This window comes from Dipodomys ordii, unplaced genomic scaffold (assembly GCF_000151885.1).
Source record: "Dipodomys ordii isolate 6190 unplaced genomic scaffold, Dord_2.0 Scaffold97, whole genome shotgun sequence".
NCBI lineage: Eukaryota > Metazoa > Chordata > Mammalia > Rodentia > Heteromyidae > Dipodomys > Dipodomys ordii.
The window spans coordinates 9,927,539-9,948,610 of NW_012267313.1; the positions used below are offsets into that span (position 1 = coordinate 9,927,539).

A 21,072-nucleotide genomic window follows, 5' to 3' on the forward strand; every position below is an offset into this window, starting at 1 on the left:
TTTTTTTCCTATCTCAACAAAAAACTAAGGCTTTAAAGGTCAAATGATTTGCCCAAGGTGCCAATGGGGAAAAAGGTGCAAAGCTAGGAAAAATGGATTTTCTGTTTTGCTAAATAAATAAAGCTTTAAAGGTCAAATGATTGGCCCAAGATGTCAATGAAAAAGAAAGTTGCAAAGCCAGATTTCCCACTTGTTTCTCAATTTGACACTGACATGACAGTGCAGGTGATCTCGGGAAGACTCCTTCCTGGTACTGGCTCAGCTCCCATTTTCATGCCTGAGTATAAGAGTTGGGGTCCAAACCCCCTCTCTGTCACCCACCAGCTAGATGACAGGACTTAAGTCAGTTAACACTGAGTTTACAATTCTCACATCTGTCCTTCTTTAAAGTACTTCCACACTTACAAGTTCATTTACAGGTGATAAAGAAAATATTTACTACAAAGCAAACTCAAGCACCTCAAAATTTTTTCTTCCTTTTTTTTCTTCCTTTAAATTGGGTAGTTATACACCTCATATTGGTATAGAATTTTTTTACTTCATTAAAAACACGTAGAAGAAAAAAATAGGGTAACGTATGCATAAGTACTTGGTAAGCATAAGGTGCCACATGAAATGTATGGATTTTTAGTGCTATTATAAAGAAGAAGAAAAGAAAAGATAGGGAGACCACAAACAGCCAGCTCCGTTCTGGCTCATTTCCTTCTCTCCTGTCTGCCTTTTCCCTTTTGTCTTACTGGACTTCTACTCACAAACCACCATTGTTAACAAGTTTGCCACTGCCCAGGATTCTCTCATGGTTCTTTATAGCCTTTCTCATCATCAGAGTTACTCTACCACTTCCAGAGCCTTCTACCATCATTCTCATTTTCCATCATCTCCCAGGGTGCAACTTTTCCTTCTCTGACTGGCCTGGCTTGCCCACCCCACCATGTGCCTCTATTAGTTGTCCCCCCTCCACCTCCGTTCTCATGGCCACTTCCACGTCACAGAGTTGAGTAGTTGATCCCAACAAGCTAGAGCTTCCTGTCACTTCATCCCCTTAGGCTGATGGATTGTGCTCAGATGGGGAAACTGCAACTATGAGGGGAGACGTTGCTTACCCGAAGTCCTACCTACATTTTGTGAGCAGTCAGGTTCAGAAGTAAATTAAGTGTTCTAAGTAAAGCTACCTCTTTGATATCAAAATTCTCCTTTGTGTCTCTGCATCCTCAAATCACTGATCTTGCTCTTCTTTTTTTTATTTACTTTTTTAAAATGCCAGAACTGTGTTTAAACTCAAGGCCTTGAATGTTTACTTGACTTTTTCACTCAAGCTAGTACTCTAACACTTGAACCACACCTCCACTTCCAGCTTTTTCGCTGGCTAATTAGAGATAAAACTCTTACAGACTCTTCTGCCCAGGCTGGCTTCGAACTACAATCCTCAGATCTCAGCCTCTTGAGTAGCTAGGATTTATAGGCATGAGCAACCTGTGCCCAGTACACTTTGCTCTTCTTTAAATTCCATCACATCCTTTAGCAATTAATGGTGTGTTCCATCCCACTGATTGCCTCCCACGATGACATAGAGCAAGCTTCTTTTCTCCTCAAATACAGTTTTATATATATGGAATTTTGTGAATGTCCCCTAGCATTTAACTGTGCATTTCTTCCCAAGTTCACTTGGGGGAGGTAACGTTAGAATTAGGCCATTAATCTCAAATAGTACATGTGGCTAGTGCTACCTCATGGAGGTCAGCAGATGAATTCAGCCAGGTTGTTCTGAAAAGTAGTGCCTCTTCTCTATACAATAAAACTGATCATTCGGGGAAGCTGGTTACCTAGACACAAAAATATCCAGGGATTATGCACACAAAGAAAAGCACTCAGTACCAGGATGTTTGTCTGGCCTTTTAACGTTTGAAAGCTTGGTTTATTATTTCCCTGTTCTCATTCTTGTGTGTCACTCAGCCATATGCACTATGTGCCTCATAATTAAAAACATGTGAGACATTGTATTTTCCAAACTACATTCTCTTTTGTGTTTTCACTCCTCACCTCCCAAAAATAAACAAAAAAGATGAGCTGCCAAAATGTACACCTTGATTCCTTTCATCTCTCTCCGGTGGCTGGGCTTTAGAAGTGTCCATCACACCGGGGCATTCACTCATGCCAGCCAGGAGAAGCCAAGACTGCAAGGTCTTGGCTTTCTTGTGATATTTGTTGGTTCTTCAAAAGCCTAGTCCTTCTGTCCCCTGCCCCTCCAGATTCAGAAGCAGTTGACATGCACAAGGTTTCATATAGAAATTGACACATTAATTTATTACAGACAAGGTTGGATTAGAGAAGTGGTGGTATTCCCAAAAGACAAGGGATTAGAAGTCCTATCCCTGGGGCCAGGGCTGCAGCCTGGTGGTAGAGCACAATCTCAGCATGCACCAGCCCTAACACCAAACACAACCACAGCTTCTGTCCCCAAACGCACTTCCCTTTCAGCTAGAGGTGAAGCACAAGTCTAGCCATGGGGATTGAGATGTACAGGATACTATGCTGAAAATGAACTTTACAATTTGGGGAGTGGGGGGAGGGAGGAGTTAGGAAGGTGGGGAAGGAAGGGATGGTAGGAGAAAAACAAAGGAGGAAGTACAATGCTAGACAGGGAATGTACTCATTACCTTATTCATGTAACTGTAACCCCTCTGAGCAGTATTTTTACAATAAAAATATATACAAAAAGGAGTTATAAAGAAAGAGACAGGAAGAAAGGAGAGAGACAGAGGGAGAGAGAGAGAGAAAGAGAGAGAGAGACAGAAAGAGAGGGAGAGTGAGACAGAGAGAGAGACAGAGAGAGAAAGAGTTTAGACCTAACTGATGTTAGCCTCAGCACTATCTTTTACTCTTGATATTAAAGAAATGAATGGGGAGGGGGGAAATGCAGAAGCTTTTTCTATTTCCTTCCCAGATAGCAGAAGTGTCTATTTCCTATAATAAGAACAACTATGAAGGAAGAGAAGATCCTTAAAATGCTGATATTTTTGCTTCATAATTACGTGTGGGGAGGCAGGGTTATGTGCACACACCGATACTGGGCCTTGAACTCAGGACCTCGGTATTGTCCCTTACCTTTTTTTGCTCAAGGCTGGTGTTCTACCACTTGAGCCACACATTTACTTCTGACTTTTTGATTGTTAATTGGAGTTAAGAGTCTCATAGGTTTTTGTTGTTATTGTTTGCTTGCTTGCTTGCCTGGGCTGGCTTTTAACTGCAATCCTCAGATCTCTATCTCATGAGTGGCTAGGATTGCAGGCATGAGCCACTGATTCCTGGCTTACTTAATACTCTGCTTTGCCTGGAGCGAATGTCAATTCGAAAATCAGTGATTATAGCAATGGGATGTCCTCTCCATGTTACTTCACTAACTATTCTTTCCTTCCATCATTTCAACCTCAAAATGTCACTTTTCAGTAAAGACTTATACCCTATGGAATTAAGAATTGGTTGGAACTATATAATTATGAAAATGCTACTCATCGACTTGTGAGAAGATAGCTAGTGCAGAGCATAAGACGCTAACTGCAGCCTTAACTATTTTTATTAAAAAGGAGAAAGCCTGAAATTAACATGTGAATTCTCTAACGTGGGAAGTTGTACAAAGAAGCATAATACATGCAGAGAAGTAGAAAGGAGACGAGCAAGGAGAAAGCAGGAGAGTGTGTAATATCAAGCAGATATGGACAGTCATGGCACCCTGAGGTTGCAAGTTGTTCAGAAGCTGCAAGTTGTCTCGCTGATAATCCATGGAGGACGCCATGGATGGGTTTCCCCATTTAGGCGGAGCAGGGGTGACAACTGGGTTGTAGTCCAAAAAAAAAAAAAAGTTGTAAAACAACTTAAAGACAAGTATCCTCAGAAATAGAGGGTGCATATAGTTACAAGAGTTGCTCATTTATAGTGTCCTCACACAATATTATAGGAAACCACTATCAAAGCACTGTACGGTAAGTTTCAGAAACGATCTACTTTAAATACAATTTACATTTAATAAAAATAGTATTGATGGAATATGATGCAACCCTAAGGAAGAGATCCTATCACTTGTAAAAACATGAATGCACCTGCAGCGCAGTATTTAAAGAGAAATCAAGCAAGAAAGATGAATGCCACATGATCTCACTTACATGTGGAAACTAGAATTTGAACTCACAAAAGCAGAGTAGAATGGTACTTGCTAGGGACTAGAGGAATGGAAATTCAGGAGATGCTGGTCAAAGGCTACAAAGTTTTAAATTAAAATCAGTTCCTCCGCATAGGCACTATAGTTATAACAAGGCATCCTATTTTGAAAGTTGGTAAGAAAGTAGGTTTCTCCCCACAAAAAAATTATGTCTAGTAAAGCATACTTTATTTAACCTAATCCAGCTATCCTATAACATGTGCATATTTCAAAACTTTGTGTTATATGTGATGTAGACACTTGAAGAAATAGAAGAGGGCATTAAGACAACTTTCAGTCTCAAATAAAATGTAGATAAAAATGTATAGATTTCCTTGGGAATAATACAACTTCCAATGGCTCCCACCTGTAATCCTCCCTACTCAGGAGGCTGAGATGTGAGGCTTAAAGTGATAGAGCACTAGCCTTGAGCAAAAAAACCTCAGAGACTGCACTCAGGCCCTGAGTTCAAGATCCACAACTGACTCACACATACATGCACACATATACACACACAAAGAATAAATTGAAGGCTTAAGTAGTTTATTATTATTAAAAGAATGAAGCCGTATCTTCAATCTTTCCATTAAGGGAAATACTGGCCTCATACAGCTTTAGAAATAAGTATAACATGAACTTTTACAGATAATAGAAAATGGAGATATTTCACCCAAGATGAAGCTAACCAAACTTGGAAGCAAAATAAGACAGAGAATCTGGGACGATGACATTTCAGTCAAATCCCACAAAAGAATAGAAACACAAGTATTTTCTAGGGTCCTGGGACTTGAACACAGGATCTCACAATTCCTAACTTGATCATCTGTCACTTGAGCCAGACTTTCAGCCTGGCTTTCTGCTATTTGGAGATGAAATATTGCAAACTTTCTTTTTTTTTTTGGCCTTATCTTACAGAACTGGTGTAAAGAGCAAGCAGAAAAATGCATGCAGATTTTTTTATTTTTATTTTTTATTGTGAAAATACTGTACAGAGGGGTTACAATTACATGGGCAAGATAATGAGTACATTTCTTATCAAGCATTGTAGCCTCCTCTGTTTCCCCTTCCCATCCCTTCCCAGCCTCCCCCCATTCCCCCACTCAATCCTCCCCCCCCACCAAAGTTGTAAAGTTTGTTTTCGACATAACAACTTGTACTTCTCATTGTTGCAACGGGTCCACCTGTATCCTTATTTAAACGACTTGTTTTTCCCCTTCCCCTCCACAAATTATACCGACATCAAATACAGTGAAAGCAGGGGTTATACTGTGGGGGAGGGACATAAAAAGCAACAAAGAAATAATCTTATAAATGCATTAGAAACAAATGCATGAAAGAAAAAAACATTTAAATACATATCTTAGGGTTCATTTTCCTAACATCACCTTATCTGACCTTTTCTGCTTGACTCAGTACATATACTAGATATTGCAAATAAGGGAAACCATGGGACCTATGTTTCTTTGGGCTTGGCTTACTTCTTAATATAATTTTTTCCATGTCTTTCCATTTCCAACAAATGGGGCAATGTCATTCTTTCTGATGGAGGCATAGAATTCCATTGTGTATATATACCACATTTTCTTGATCCATTCATCTACTGAGGGGCATCTGGGTTGGTTCTATATCTTAGCTATAGTAAATAATGCTGCAATAAACATAGTTGTGCTGGTAGCTTTAGTGTGGTCTTGTTGGTAAACATTTGGGTAAATGCCCAAAAGTGGGATTGCTTGGTCATAGGGGAGCTCTATGTGGAGTCTTTTGAGGAACCTCCATACTACTTTCCAAAGTGGTTGAACAAGTTTACACTCCCACCAACAATGAAGTAAGGTTCCTTTCTGTCCACATCCCCTCCAGCATCTGTTGTTATTAGAGTTCTTGATTTTTGCCATTCTAACTGGGGTGAGGTGGTATCTTAATGTTGTTTTGATTGAATATTGCAAACTTTCTTGCTCATGCTGGCCACCCAGATCAGAGAAACAGGAAGCCCATTATGTGCTAATTAGTCAAGAAATTTAAAAAGCCTAATTCAATTTCATTAACATTTTACAGTTTTCTTCAGTTTGTTTTGTTAAAATGTGTAGTGATCATCTCTAAAATCTTTAAATGCTCCAAAATGCAAGACTTTTTGAATGCTGTCAAAACACAAAGAGAATCCCACACTATGAAACTTTTTCATTTTAGACAAAGTTTTAAATAGCAATATTATTTAAAACAAAAACTTGTAACAAGACTACTTAAAACATTGTATAAAATAACCTTCAGTTTTATCTGCGAAAAGTACATCTGAACCAAATGAATTCAGTGTTGGGCCTTGGAGCTCAGCTCCAACGTATCTCATTTTATTTGTATTATAATGCAAATACATCGACATCTGAAAAGTAATAAAATTAGAAACACTTCTAGTGTAGGCATTTCGAATAAGGGGAACACAGCTCAGAGCTGCTTCTCCTTTGCCTTCATTCAATAGAGACTATGTATTTTTTTTTTGCTTTCACGATTTTAAAACCTTATATTCTTGTTTCACTTACTTTTTTGTATTTTCTCCCTTTTTCCCCCTGAAGATACTTGGGAGCCCACAGCGTCTGTGTGATCTGGCAGGACCTGGCTTGACGGAGCCAGAACTCAGGAAAAGATCCATTTCCAAAAGAAAATCTCACCTGGATCTTCTCAAACTGTATGACACATTCCCCTTTAGGCTGTGCTCTGAGTACCTTTTAAATCTTGTTTTCACATCCTGAATTTTTATAACCCTCCACTGAAATGACATGTGTGTATTTAATCACTTACCCACAATATAATTGATTATCATCACAGGCCTTTCTAGTATTGACGTAAAACTCAATGTACAAAGTGGAATGCCCGGAAGTTATTCATTAGAATTGTTTTAGGAAAGAATTGTCTTAATTTACAAGATGATAACTATAGGATTCCCTCACATGTAGCCTCCCTGGGAAACTAAATATTAACCGTAACTTGTCATAATGTTATAATAATTGCAATAATTATGGGTTTATTTGTCTTTGTAACAACTGCATGGATTTCTGTTCAGGCATATATTCATCTTACCGTCCACATTATCATACAGCTTTCGTAAACACAAGTCTATTTGGAAAAAATGAGTATAATATAAAAATCAGATTGTTCAGAGCCCATTGCTGAGAAAATGATGAATTCCCTTTGGGAATTTGGGGCTGTACCCAGATAAGCCCGCCAGCCAAGTGGGAGATTGGGTTGAGGAGGGCTCACTCTATCTACCTGCAGGATTTCTCTGCCTGAGCATGTTTGTCTCTTTTCTTTATTGCCCAGCCCATTACATTTTATGCAAATTAGACAGTGTGCTTTGAATATGTGCAGCTCACCAGATACAGCCCTTGTTCACGGAGGGGCATTTTGTTCTCTTCTTCTCTCTTGCGTGGCATCTTCTCCCTGGAACACTCCTTAGAATCATGGATGGCATGACGGAAGCATGCATCAAGGGAGGCATCGAAGCCTGCTACGCTGCTGTGTCCTGCATCTGCACCTTGCTGGGGGCCCTGGAGGAGCTCAGCCAGGGCAAGGGCTTGAGTGACAGTCAGGTCCAGCTGCTGCTTCTGCGCCTGGAAGAACTGAGGGATGGGGCCGAGTCCAGCAGAGACTCCATGGAGATCAACGAGGCCGACTTCCGCTGGCAGCGGCGAGTGCTGTCCTCGGAGCACACCCCATGGGAGTCAGGCAACGAGAGGAGCCCGGACATTAGCATCAGCGTCACCACAGACACGGGCCAGACCACTCTGGAGGGAGAGTTGGGACAGACGACACCCGAGGACCACAAGAATGGCCTCAAGTCGCCTGCCATCCAGGAGGGCAAGGAGACACTGAGCAAAGTGTCAGAGCCCGAGGCCATAGACCAGCCTGATGTGGTTCAGAGAAGCCACACGGTAGCTTACCCTGACATCACTAACTTCCTGTCTGTTGACTGCAGGACCAGGTCGTACGGCTCTAGGTACAGCGAGAGCAACTTCAGTGTCGATGACCAAGATCTGTCCAGGACAGAATTTGATTCCTGCGATCAGTACTCGATGGCAGCAGAGAAGGACTCTGGCAGGTCTGATGTGTCTGACATTGGCTCTGACAACTGTTCACTGGCTGATGAAGAGCAGACCCCAAGGGACTGTCTGGGTCACCGGTCCCTGAGAACGGCTGCTCTGTCTCTGAAGCTGCTAAAGAACCAGGAAGCTGACCAGCACAGCGCCCGGCTGTTCATACAATCCCTGGAGAGCCTCCTGCCCCGGCTCCTGGCTCTGTCCAGTGTGCAAGAGGTAGACTCAGCCCTTCAGAACTTTGCCTCTACTTTCTGCTCAGGTTAGTAAAGCAATCTTGGTACTCTTTAGATCATTTTGCCTTCAGGGACAATTACCATCCTCCTTGTAGTTTGAAGTGCTCAGAGTATATCAGTGAATCCCTGGGGCATCCCCTTTAAGTAGAGAGCAAAGATCTAATTGTCCAGGTTTATTCATAATGAGATGGGGGCTGGGCAGCCTGGATGTTCTCACCAACCTGCTGGCCCTGTGCCAAAGCACAAGGAAGCTTACGTATAGATACATGCTTGTATGTGCACATGTGCATACACATTTTTGGAAATAATATGCATAAAAAGTAAAAATGACCAATTTTATTACAGGTATTTTTAGCATATAAATGTGCTCACTCACATGTATGTTCAGTAATATGCACGCATATGGCACTTTCTGTATGTCCTGCACTGTTTGGAGGGAAAAATTCATTAAGGAAATGTGTTACTGAGCAAAGTTGTATGATCGTGCATGCGTACATGCATGCATACACACACGTGTGTGTGTGTGTGTGTCTGGTGAGGGGGTACTGGGGTTTGAGCCTAGGGCCTTGCATTTACTAAGCATACACTTCACCACTTAAATCACACCTTCAGCTCCTAATGTCATATGATCTTGTTATGAATGTTTAGAAAGTTGATTCTGCCCATTCTGTGTTGCTAAGATATATGAGTATTCTTTGAAATTCAGGAACCAGTGGCTCACTGCATAATCCTAGCTACTCAGAAGGATGAGATCTGAGGATCAAGGTTCAAAGGCAGCCCTGGCAGGAAAGCCCTTGGTACTCTGATTTCCAGTTAACCATCAAAAAGAGCTGAAGTGATTCAAGTAGCAGAGTATATCCTTGAGCAATAAAGCTCAGGAACAATCCCCAGGCCCTGAGTTCAAGCTCTAGGATTGAAGGCTGATACTGGTAAATACACTCACACACACACACACATACACACACACACACACACACAGCTTTTTGGAAAATACTTTGGCCATATCTATAAAACTTAATGTACATATTCTGCTTTTAGATACAGAGTATCCCACAGATACTCTGTACTTGACCTGCTGTAAGTAATTTCATCATTTCCAGTTTCTTCACAATTGGAACATAGATGACCCCTAATAGCAAATTCATTCTGTAGATGGAAGCATACCCATGCAATAATTCTATAGGTTTGCAATGTACCATGCTGTTTTCATTGCACAGTTCGAAGAAAAGATGAGGCCATTGTGTTTGTGCCCATATCAAGAAATGTGTAAGATGTGTTAATAAACATCATGTTGCATTGCAGTGTCTGTGACACAATCTTTTCTTTTTTTGGGAGGGGGGTCCAGTCGTGGGGCCTGAACTCTGGGCCTGGACGCTGTCCCTCAGCTCTTCAGCTCAAGGCTAGCGCTCTACCACCTGAGCCACAGCACCACTTCCGCTTTTTTCTTTTTGCTTATGTGGTGCTGAGGAATCGAACCCAGGGCCTCGAGCATGCAAGGCAAGCGCGCTACCACTGAGCCACCTTCCCAGCCCCAATCTTTTCTTATTTACAGCTCTATTTCTGTACATATAGGGCTGGGATCTTGCTGGGAAGGACAGCATTGAGACTTCACAGAAGCAAGATTATTGTTCTTATCTCTTTATATTCCTCTGTTGTAAAATAATTTAAATCAAGTATCTGATGTTGATTTAAAAAGAAATAAGAACTCTGCCATGCTTATTGTGTCCAGTCTTTCACTGGGCACCCATTAAGCAGGTGACTCATCCTCCTGTTACTGACAGTAAAGGACATCGTAAGTACAGAGAGACAGGACAAAGTCTGATTACCGAAGCCTGGCAAACACAAGTGCGTGAAAGGCCATGGCTCCTTTATTTAGGATAATGTTGCACTGAAGCCAATCAGATAGATGAATAAAAAATAACGTCTATCAGAGGGGTGATGGGGCAGTGGAATCTTTTAAATTAGAAGCTAGTACAGCATGACAGAAAGCACAGAAAGCCTGGGAATTTGGGCCTGAGACCTTTGCAATATCTTAACTATATAACCCTGGGCAGATCACTGAACATTTTCATGGTCCTTCCCTTGCTGACATACAAAGTTTAGGTAGGATCACATGAAATGATATAGAATAGATTGGTCACTATAATCCTAGCTACTCAGGAGGCTGAGATCTGAGAATCTCAGTGCCAAGCCAGTCCAAGAAGATAAATCCATAAGACTGTTATCTGCAACTAGACAGCAAAAGGTTGGAACTGGAGGCATGTCTTAAGTGGTAAAGCACCAGCTTTGAGCAAAAAAGCCAAGTGAGAGTATGAGGTCCTAACTTTAAACCCCAGTACCAGCACAATGAATGAACGATGGATGGATAGATGTCTGGATGGAGGAAAGATGAAAGGAAGAAAGGGAAAAAGGGAGGGAGGGAGGGAGGGAAGGAGAGAGGAAGAGGAAGAAAGGAAGGGCAATCTGAGGCATGGGTCAAATGGCAGAACTTTTTATCTAGTATTCTTGAGGTTCAATCCATAGAACTGCAATATGACGATGATGAAGATGGTGATGATGATGATGATGATGAAACACAAGCCATGAGTAGGTCTATGTGAATGTGGTAATATATAGATATAGATATATAGATATAGATATAGTAGGCAGGTATGACAACTGTGCCAGAAGAATGAGAAAAAGAGAGAAGCATGAGGTCAGATTTTATTGAATTACTTGAGAGACCATAGGAAAGTTTGAGCAAAGTCAGTAAGTCTCCTATTTTAGCAAAAGAAGGTGCCAGAGGACTTGACTGGCTTTTACCAGGGTCCTAGGATGGAGATTCAGGCACAACAGAGCCGCTCCAGAGGTCATGGGCTTCTCCACGCGCTCTAGTGAGTAGCTGCTTGTGTTAGCAGATGTGCTTGCTCTTCAGACACATCCCACACAGTGCAGTTTCTGTTGCTCGGATCAACCGATCTCCAGTTGGTGGTTCTCCAAATGCCAGCCTGGCCAAACCAGTTCGCAGCCCACGGGCCTCTTGGTTCCCTCTCTTAGGCATGATGCACTCGCCTGGCTTCGATGGGAGCAGCGTGAGCTTCCAGATGCTGATGAATGCAGACAGCCTCTACACAGCAGCGCACTGCGCCCTGCTCCTCAACCTGAAGCTCTTGCATAGTGACTACTACAGGAAGAGACCAACTCTGGCACCCGGCATGATGGTGAGTGTGGGCTGCTCCTGGCTGTAGGAACGAGCATGGGTTCTGGGCAGCTCTAGAGGGCAGACCAAGGCAGTACACTCCTGTGAGCCATGGCTGAGAGACATGTGGATTATTTCATGGCTGTTTTCTTGGCTGAGCAAGCCTTCCCTGATGTCCGCTGGTGTCTGTGTGGTCAGCCTGAATCCGTGGAATCCCTGCTCATTTGTTTGCTTAATAAATTATGAATTCCCAAGGGTAAGTGATGGCCGCATAAGTCAAGTCTTTCTTGGGGAACAATCCTTTGGGGAACACACTCCACGTCTGCTGCTGTTGGGCATGCCAGAAGAGGAAGCATCATGCAAAGGGAGCTGTGACATTTCTAAGTTCCTTACCCACCAAGAATAAGGATGTAAAAGCCTTCATCCTTAATCCTTCTACAGACTGTGACACTAAGAAAGCTTCTCTCCCCTTCCTACCCCAAGCCACAGTCCAGTGAGGAGGGGTCTGGTGGGAAGAACCGGTTTGGGAGCCTGTCATTTACACGCGGTCCACCTCTGCTACACCCTCTTTCTCTCCTCTCTCTGCAGAAAGAGTTCATGAAGCAAATGCAGGGCCACGGGGTGCTGGTGGTCGTCTCGCAGGCCTGGATGGAGGAGCTGTACCACCAGGTGCTGGACAGAAACATGCTGGGCGAAGCCGGCTACTGGAGCAGCCCGGAGGACAACAGCCTTTCCCTCATCACCATGCTGACTGGTCAGTGGCTCCGTCCAAGGCTGCGTCTTCACAGCCCCTTTCACAGAAGCCGCAGTGTTCTGAGCAAGCGCTGATGGAGCAGCCACAAAGCTTCCGTGGCAGTTCTAGGGAAGCCATGAGCCTGCGCGGCTGTTCTGGAGGAACTCGTCAGCACCTTTGTCTGTGGAGGCTCACTATGGCCTCTCTGAGGCTGCTTAGGCCTGAGCAGGAGGCTTGGGAATATTCCCGGAAGCTCTCACTTGCTAATAGAGACCTTCTATTGTTCAAGGGCTCCTGGGGTTTACCAGTTCTGTGAAACAAATTGATTTCAAACTTGGCCTCATTCCCACTTCCTGTTCATATGAGAGTTCCTCCCTTCCCTTCCCAGCAGCATGAAAATTTAAGATAATGTCAAATACATGCCCACTCAGCATCCTTGTCCCCCGGAGTCCGGAGGTTTTTTAATATCCGGTTTAATTATTAGAAGTTGCACATGAGCCAGGCACTGGTGGCTCAGAACTATAATCCGAGCTACTTGCAAAGGTGAGGTCAGGAGTGTGGTACAAAGCCAGCTCAAACAAACAAAAAAGAATTCATCAGACTCCTTCTCAACTAACAGCTGGGCATGGTAGCAGATACCTGTCATCCTAGCTACATGGGAGGCTGAGATTGGGAGGATCACAGTCCAGGCCAGCCCAGGCAGAGAACTCCATGAGACTTTATCATAATGGGAAGAAACGTCATGGCAGTGCATGCCTGTCATCGGGCTGTGGCATGAAATGAAAAATAGGGGGATGACAGTCCAGGTGCACAAAAGCCTGTGTCAAAAATTACCAGTACAAAAAGTACTAGAGGCGTGACTCAGCGGTAGAGTGTTTGCCTAGCAAGACGCTGAGTTTGAAAACCTAGTACCACCCAAAGAAAAGGAAAGAAGAGAAAGAATTTTCACAAGAGTACAGAAAAGCAAAGGCAGTGGAACCGTTCTGATGTTTCTTATTTTACTTTGGCAAAAGAAGATTCTCTTGGGTTTTCATGGCTTAGCCAAAATGACAAAGTTGGGAAAGTGCTTAAATCCTGATCTACTCATTCAAACCTTTGCAAGGTAGATCTCCAGACTGTGAGTGTCCAACCTGGTCTCTGATCTCATAGCTCCAACAGGTGGGGCTTGTAGGGCATGGCTTTGTATCAGAAGCCCTCTACCCTCTCTGTAGCAACTTACATCTTCACTCAGCTCAGCAGCTCAGAGCCAGGCAGAAGCAGAAATGGGCCTAGGCAGGTCCAGCCAGGAGTCAGCCAAAGGGTGTGTTAAATGGCCTAGGATTAATTCTGAGAGTATTATCAAGAGAAGCAGGTGGAATGCAATGATGAGGAATTTGGGATGAGGCAGACCTAGAACGAGGTCTGTCCTCAGAGGCCAGAGTCCTGGGTGTAATCTGGCATTTGGAGTGTTGCTTCCAGAACAATGATAGAATTGGGACGTGGAGCTGGGTCCCAAGTCTTGGCGATCAGGGTCACAGGGCAGGCGTTCAATTTGTATTGCTTTAATCATGATAGCATTTGTATGCATTTGAAAAGTAAGTTGTTCCTGGGGCTGGGAAGGTGGCTCAGAGGTAGAGCGCTTGCCTTGCATGCCTGAGGCCCTGGGTTCGATTCCTCAGCACCACATAAGCAAAAATGAAAAAAGCCGGAAGTGGCGCTGTGGCTCAAGTGGTAGAGTGCTAGCCTTGAGCTGAGGAGCTGAGGGACAGTGCCCAGGCCCCACTACCGGACCCAAAAAAAAAAAAAAAAAAGAAAGAAAAGAAAAGTAAGTTGTTCCTGTGTGAGAGGAGCATTGACTTCATTTCCCTCTCCACACACTGTGGTTTTCACACCCTCCCTCCAGGAGGGATGGCAGCGCTTATAAGAGCTTTGGAATTTGATTGCGGCTCTTAAACCTGCGCTCAGCTTTAATTCTTCATTTTTCAAATACGATTGTTGTTTCTGCCAGATGTATCTCTGTGAGCCTCTTACCTGAAACTTGATGAAAGGAGTTATTTTATAGATGTAAATTGATCTACACACGAATCACAGAAAACATCATCATCCACCATCACCATCAATCAACCAGGTCTTTTGTAATGGACCCATAAAGCTCAGTGGCTACATCCATAGGAATGCTATTTAACTTTAATGACAGAAAAACTGACCAGTGTGTGACAAACGACGGTTTTGTGAATCTTTGAAGCGAATTGCAGGCATGGCATGACAAGGGAAGTTAAGCCGCATTTAATGGGAGTTTGGAAAGTTGGGCTGGTCTTTCCATGACACATAAGGAGAAGCCGGTAACAGCAGCCTGACCATGAACTTACCACGACCATCCCCCAATCCATCACAGTGTTCTCTGGGATGATAATGGAGCCTTAGTGTTAGATAACCTTGCATTCATCAGCCCTTTGCCCAATACATAGGACACACTGTAACAAATAAGGACAGTTTCTCCTGAGGATTGTTACACCATTTGACCCAAGGCATTACTGATTTCAGAGAAACTGATCTGTTCCCACAATAGCAGACATAGAGATTTCTACATTTTTATTCTTCTCATGTGTTGCCCAAATGTCTCAGGCTTCCAGCCCCTCCTGCCCTTTCCCTGCACTGGGTACACAATGGTTACATCCAAGTATGCATTTCAATCCACCATCATTTCCTTTATACTGAGAAAATTGGTACACAGGGAATGGAGTGCCTGGGCCAGTCCCACAAAACTCCTCAGTTCAGCCAGACTCTTCAACCCCAACCCTTCCCTTCCTGCCACATCGACAAGGAATGGTTTGTTTAGCTCATTCTGTCCATGAGCATTTGTTCTAACAAAAATGTGAACAAGGTAATTTGGGACTTTGTGCTGAGCTAGAGCGTGGGGTCATGGAGGGAGTCCTGGGTGGCCATCAGGAAGCAAGAACACTAAATCTAGTTCTTTCCTGGCTGGCCTCGTGGCCTGGAGTGATTCACCTGCTTTAAGCAATTATTTTTCTCCTCTGTGAAATGGGGAAAGCAGTACCAGCCCTGTCAGCCTACTTTGAGTTGTTGGGACAATCAACCACAACAACAATAACAACAAAAAGGTTAGGTGAAAACCCTTTGAAATTTATAAGGTATTAGTATCAATGTGTTTCTGTACTTGGTAATTAGAGTAAACAGTAATTTGACCAAAGACAATGGTCTGAATTCTGATATGTTCTGAAAGAATAAATCCATTGTAAGCCAAGCACAGTAGATCACTCCTGTACTCCCAGAACAGGAGAGGCTGAAATAGGAGAACTAAGTTTGATTGGGCTACATGGGCAGTTCAAGGCCAGCCTTGGAATACAACATGATATCATTACAAAGTGATAACCCTGTTTCAAAAAAGGGGAAAGAGGAGGAAGAGAGAGAAAGAAGGAAAGAGAAGGGGGGAAGGAGAGAGGGAAGGAAGGAAAAAAGGAGGGAGGGTGGAAAGAAAGGAAAGGAAGGAAAGAAGGAAGGAAGGGAGAAAGGGAAAAGAAAGGAAAAGGAAGGAAAGGGAGGGATGGGATAAGAGTGAGGGAAAACACCACATTAGAGTAATGTGGATTTCTATAAAGACTTTCTAAAGATCAAGATATTTTGAAAGAAGTGACATTAAGATATATTGTATTCATAAACTATTTTGTTTAATGTCAACTCTTTTGTTGCCATTTAAAGATAACCAAAAAAAAGATAAACTTTTAAACTAGAAAAAAAGGTGATTTTGTTTTTCTTGTTGTTGTTGTTTTGCCAGTCCTGAGGCTTGAACTCTGGGCCTGGGTGCTGTTCCTGAACAACTTTTGCTCAAGGCTAGAACTCTACTACTTGAGCCTTAGCTCCACTTCTGGCTACTTCTGTTATTGAATTGGAGATCAGTGTCTCACAGAATTTCCTGCCCTGGCTGGCTTTAAACAACAATCTTTAGATCTTAGTCTCCTGAGTAGCTAGGATTACAGGCAAGAGTCAACGGCACCCAGCTAAAAGAAGATTGTAGGTGAATAGATTTTCTAATGACATTGATGGCAGAATTTTGCTTTCATTTTTCTTGACTTTGATTCATGCTTTTGCCCTGGTGCCCAGGCTGGCCTTAAACTTGTGCTGTTCCTGTCTTAGCTTCCCCAGTGCTGGGATTCTAATTATGCACCACCAGGCCTGGACTTAATTTTTTTTCATATAGAAAAACATGTCCCATAACAGCAAAATGATGGCTGGGAAGGTGGCTCAGTGGTAGAGCGCTTGCCTTGCAATGCATGAGGCCCTGGGTTCGATTCCCCAGCACCACATAAGCAAAAAGAAAAAAGCCAGAAGTGGCGCTGTGGCTCAAGTGGTAGAGCACTAGCCTTAATCTGAAGAGCTGAGGAACAGTGCCCAGGCCCAGAGTTCAGGCCCCACAACCGGACCCAAAAAAAAAAAAAAAAAACAGCAAAATGTTCCAAGAGAAAGAAAAATGGACTGGCTAAATAAAACAGAATTTATTCTGTTCTGATGGAAGTTGCAGCGTCCTTGATACATAATAGATAGAACGGCTGTTTGGCCGTGTGTTTTGAAAAGGGGATGGTTTGGTTTGGTTTGGTTCTGTGTGCCTGTACCAGGACTTTTGAACTCAGGGACTTGTGCTCTTTTGTTCAGCTTTCTTGCTCACTTCTGGTACTCTACCACTTGTGCTTCCAGTCTGACTTTTTGCTGGTTAATTGGAGTTGAAGCCTCTCAGACTTTTCTGCTCAACTGGTTTCAGTCCTCTAGCCCTCAGCCCCCGGGGTAGCTAGGATTACAGGTGTGATCCACTGGCATCCATCAACTGGAGTGTTTTATTTAGGGAGTCCATGCTTTTTTACTTGACAGATATCGATGGCTTAGAGAGCAGTGCGATCGGTGGCCAGCTGATGGCCTCTGCTTCCATGGAGTCTCCTTTTACCCAGAGCAGGAGAATGGAGGACTCCACCGTGGCAGGTATGGTCATGCTTGAGTCTTGAGTTTATGAATGTACATATGCCACATGTGTTATGAGCAATTCAATTGTTATATGGCAGCAGAAATGAGTGACGATTTTGTCTTGGTAGCAAAGGAAGATGCTCAGCACTTTCTGCTTAGCTGATATGTCAGCCTTCTCTATTTTTAGGTACCCAATCCAATCCTACCCATTAAATTATATTTCCTGTCCTAGCATTGCATGCAACTCGTAGTGTATGTGTCTGGGAAATGAGCCACACCCCTTCCTGTTCTAGGAGTGGCATTTGCTCGTTACATCCTGGTTGGCTGCTGGAAGAACCTGATTGATACCCTGTCCACTCCATTGACTGGCCGCATGGCGGGGAGCTCCAAGGGGCTGGCCTTCATTCTGGGAGCCGAGGGCATCAAAGAGCAGAACCAGAAGGAGCGAGACACCATCTGCATGAGTCTAGATGGGCTGAGGAAAGCAGCGAGGCTGAGCTGTGCGCTAGGTAAGGGGGTTGGGGCTGCCTGTCCCTGCCAAAGTCAGTGGGAATGAAGCTGGTTAGAATGTCTTCTGCTGGCACGTGGCTAGAGAACCGATGTGGTTAATGAGAGCCATGTGTGTCCTCTAAAGGAGTTGCTGCTAACTGTGCATCAGCCCTTGCCCAGATGGCGGCTGCTTCCTGTGTCCAGGAAGAGAAAGAAGAACGGGAGGGTCAAGAAACCAGTGACGCCATCACCCAAGGTAACAGCAAAAGGGGCACAATCCACCTGGTGCTCTGCATGGCATGCATACATGCCTACATATGCCGGCCAACACTGGTCCCCATTCTGTGTGTGACACAGTTGACATACACCATTAGGCATGAGTCCCATGATGGGGTGGCAGGCTCAGGTCTGTTTCAGGGGTAGGGCTTGCAGAGAAGAGATTCCCTCCTCCACAGGAGAGATGCCCTGTTGATGAGGATAGTCTGGGTGGCTGCTCACGGAGAGTTGAGGCCCACCTAGCTGAGCCGTTCACACGAAGGGCATCACCTGGCTCCATGGCTTCCTAAAGGTGTATATTTAAAGACTTCTCAGGTTAGAGACGACTGTCCATTGTTCTGAAGGGAACCAGGAGAGGGGACTCAAGAAAAGCTTGCTCTTGTCTGACAACTATCTAAGCTCTGTGAACTTGGATTGATCTTTTAACCAGTTAGTCAGTGGCCTGATTGTTATTAGAGAAGAGAGTAGCTCTCTCAGCAGCAATGGAAGACAGGAGGCAGGCAATACACAGACAAAATTTAAGTTTGGCCTGAGTTTAGTAACACTGTCTGTCATCAGGTATATAAAATGTCCAGTCTTAGAAGTAATTGTAAAATTTTAGCTGAGAAAACCAATTTAGGTCAATGTTTCTCAAGCTTGAATTACATTTAGAAACCCATTGGAAAGTGGAATCCTTCTTACAGATCCCCAGGAGTAAGTGAAAGAAAGAGAATCACAATTTTGCTTAAGTATTATACAACCATCAACTATACAAAAATCCTTACGTCTAGCTAGGTGTGGTGGTGCACACCATCTCAGCACTAGGAGACCAAGGCAGGAAGATCTTGAGTTCAAAGTCAGCCTGGACTACATGAGCTCCTATTCTTCCCCCTTACCCCAAAGATCTTTATATTCGCACTTAAAAAATTACATAAAACCATACTGTTCTAATCGTAAACAAATATATTCACAAAGCAAAGGTTGTTCTTACAGTACAAATTATACTCTGGAGCCCTTTGAAATTAGCTTATTGTATTATCTGTTCTAGGATATTGCTCAGTTTTCCTGCCAGGTCCAATGAATCGAAACCTTTATTCAAAAAGGACCCTATGTCATTTGGCTTTGTCTTGGCATTTTTGCATATTATTCTTCCTCGGTCATGCATAGTAATAACAATCATAATGATTATCTAAGTGTTATTTGCAGCTCATGTCTAAGTATAAACTCACATAGCAAGTTAAAAGTATGGTCCTTTTCAGTTATAAAGAAGTCCCCTGGTGCTCAGAATGTACACACAATTTTAGAGGTGATTGTCCACATCAAACCTAACATTAAGCTCACGCCTATAGGCCTACTTTAGGAGGCTGAGATTTGATGATCACAGTTCAAAGCTTATCCTGGGCAGGTAAGTCCATGAGACTCTTATTTCCAGTTAATCACCACAAAAAAAAAAAAAATCGGGAAGTAGAAGTGTGACTAAAGTAATAGAGTACAAACCTGGAGTGAAAAAGCTAAGGGATGGCGCCCGAGTCCTGAGTTCAAGCCTCAGTACCGCACCGAAAACAAAATAAAACTCATTAGAACATTAAACAATCTGAGGAAAGTTGCAGCCTGTCAGGAATCACTCTGCGTTATCCGTTTGAGTGTGCAGGGGAGGGCACGGATGGCTTAGCTGGAGTCAGGGGCGTGACACACTCTCCTCACTGCTGTCTGTGGTGGGCAAGGAAGAGCCAACCATCCCTATCTGCACAGGACCTCTCAGCCTCAGAGCCCCCGAGCTGGGGTCACCATGGTGTGTGGGGCCTGTCTTCTGGGTAGTTTGCATGATGAACCGTGGGACCCTGCCAAAGAGGCATTTGCTGCCAGTGAAACCCGGTGTCTCACTTTTGCCCTTGCATGCCAACACATCCCTTCCTTCTCTTCCTGTCTCTCTCCCTTTCTGTCTCCCTCGGTCGATGTTATTTTAATAAATGTCTCTCTGACACAGTGAAACTGAAAGTGGAGCAGAAACTGGAGCAGATGGGGAAGGTGCCGGGGGTGTGGCTGCACACGGCCCACGTCCTGTGCATGGACGCCATCCTCAGCGTAGGCCTGGAGATGGGAAGCCATAACCCGGACTGCTGGCCACACGTGTTCAGGTGCATGATGTGACCACCCCCTCCCTGCGGCCCCCACCCACCTGCCTGGGGGAGCCGGGGAAACCCTGGGTGGTGGAAAGGGCTGACTGCAATGTGGAACAGATTGTAAGCATTCACTGTGTGAGTCCATTCCACGTGAGGGATCTGTAGAGAGTGGAAATTGGGGTGAACTGAATGCATGCATTTGGAATGCGTTGTCCTGAGAGACCCAGGTCTCATACCAGGGAAGAAAAACTGATCTCTTTTGTGGTGGATGAAGACCATGTAAGTTAAGTCTAAAAACTGGTCATGGGGCCAGGCACTGGTAGCTCACACCTGCAATCCTAGCTACTCAGGAGGCTGAGATCTGAGGATCAAAGTTCAAAGCCAGCCCAGGCAGGTGAGACTTTTATCTTCAATAAATCACCAGAAAACCAGAAGTGACACTGTAGCTCAAGTGGTAGAACACTACCCTTGAACTGAAGAGCTGAGGGACAGCACCCAGACCCAGAGTTCAAGTCCCATGACTGACTAAAAAAAAAAACCCCAAACTGGTCATGTGTCAGCCACTTAACATTGCTATAATGTGTATCCTTGTCTCTCTTTATTTAAAGATAGCATGCCTGGTAATTGAAAGTGACCACTTTAACTAAACAAAGAAACGCCTTAACTAAACAAAGAAAAGATAAAAACAGAATAGTACATCCATTCAGCAGAGCAGCCAGAGCATTTGGCTCCAAGGAAAGGGAGAGGAAGTTCCCAGTCACCTGCATAGCACCAGCACCTGAAGGGGGCAGACTGCCGTAGCTGCAGAGCCCCGCAAGTAGTGACTAG

The 21,072-nt window shown here is 43.8% G+C and overlaps 1 protein-coding gene across 1 annotated transcript in view; it reads left to right on the forward strand.

The window, feature by feature from the left end:
- Arfgef3 (ARFGEF family member 3) overlaps positions 1 to 21,072 on the forward strand; it is a 114,752-nt gene that overhangs the window by 63,037 nt on the left and 30,643 nt on the right. The window contains exons 11-18 of the mRNA XM_013026803.1: positions 6,760 to 6,872; positions 7,641 to 8,539; positions 11,550 to 11,713; positions 12,280 to 12,445; positions 17,288 to 17,395; positions 17,671 to 17,886; positions 18,012 to 18,122; positions 20,109 to 20,259. Of these exons, the coding sequence (XP_012882257.1) occupies positions 6,760 to 6,872; positions 7,641 to 8,539; positions 11,550 to 11,713; positions 12,280 to 12,445; positions 17,288 to 17,395; positions 17,671 to 17,886; positions 18,012 to 18,122; positions 20,109 to 20,259 (1,928 nt within the window). The remainder of the gene's footprint in view (positions 1 to 6,759; positions 6,873 to 7,640; positions 8,540 to 11,549; positions 11,714 to 12,279; positions 12,446 to 17,287; positions 17,396 to 17,670; positions 17,887 to 18,011; positions 18,123 to 20,108; positions 20,260 to 21,072) is intronic.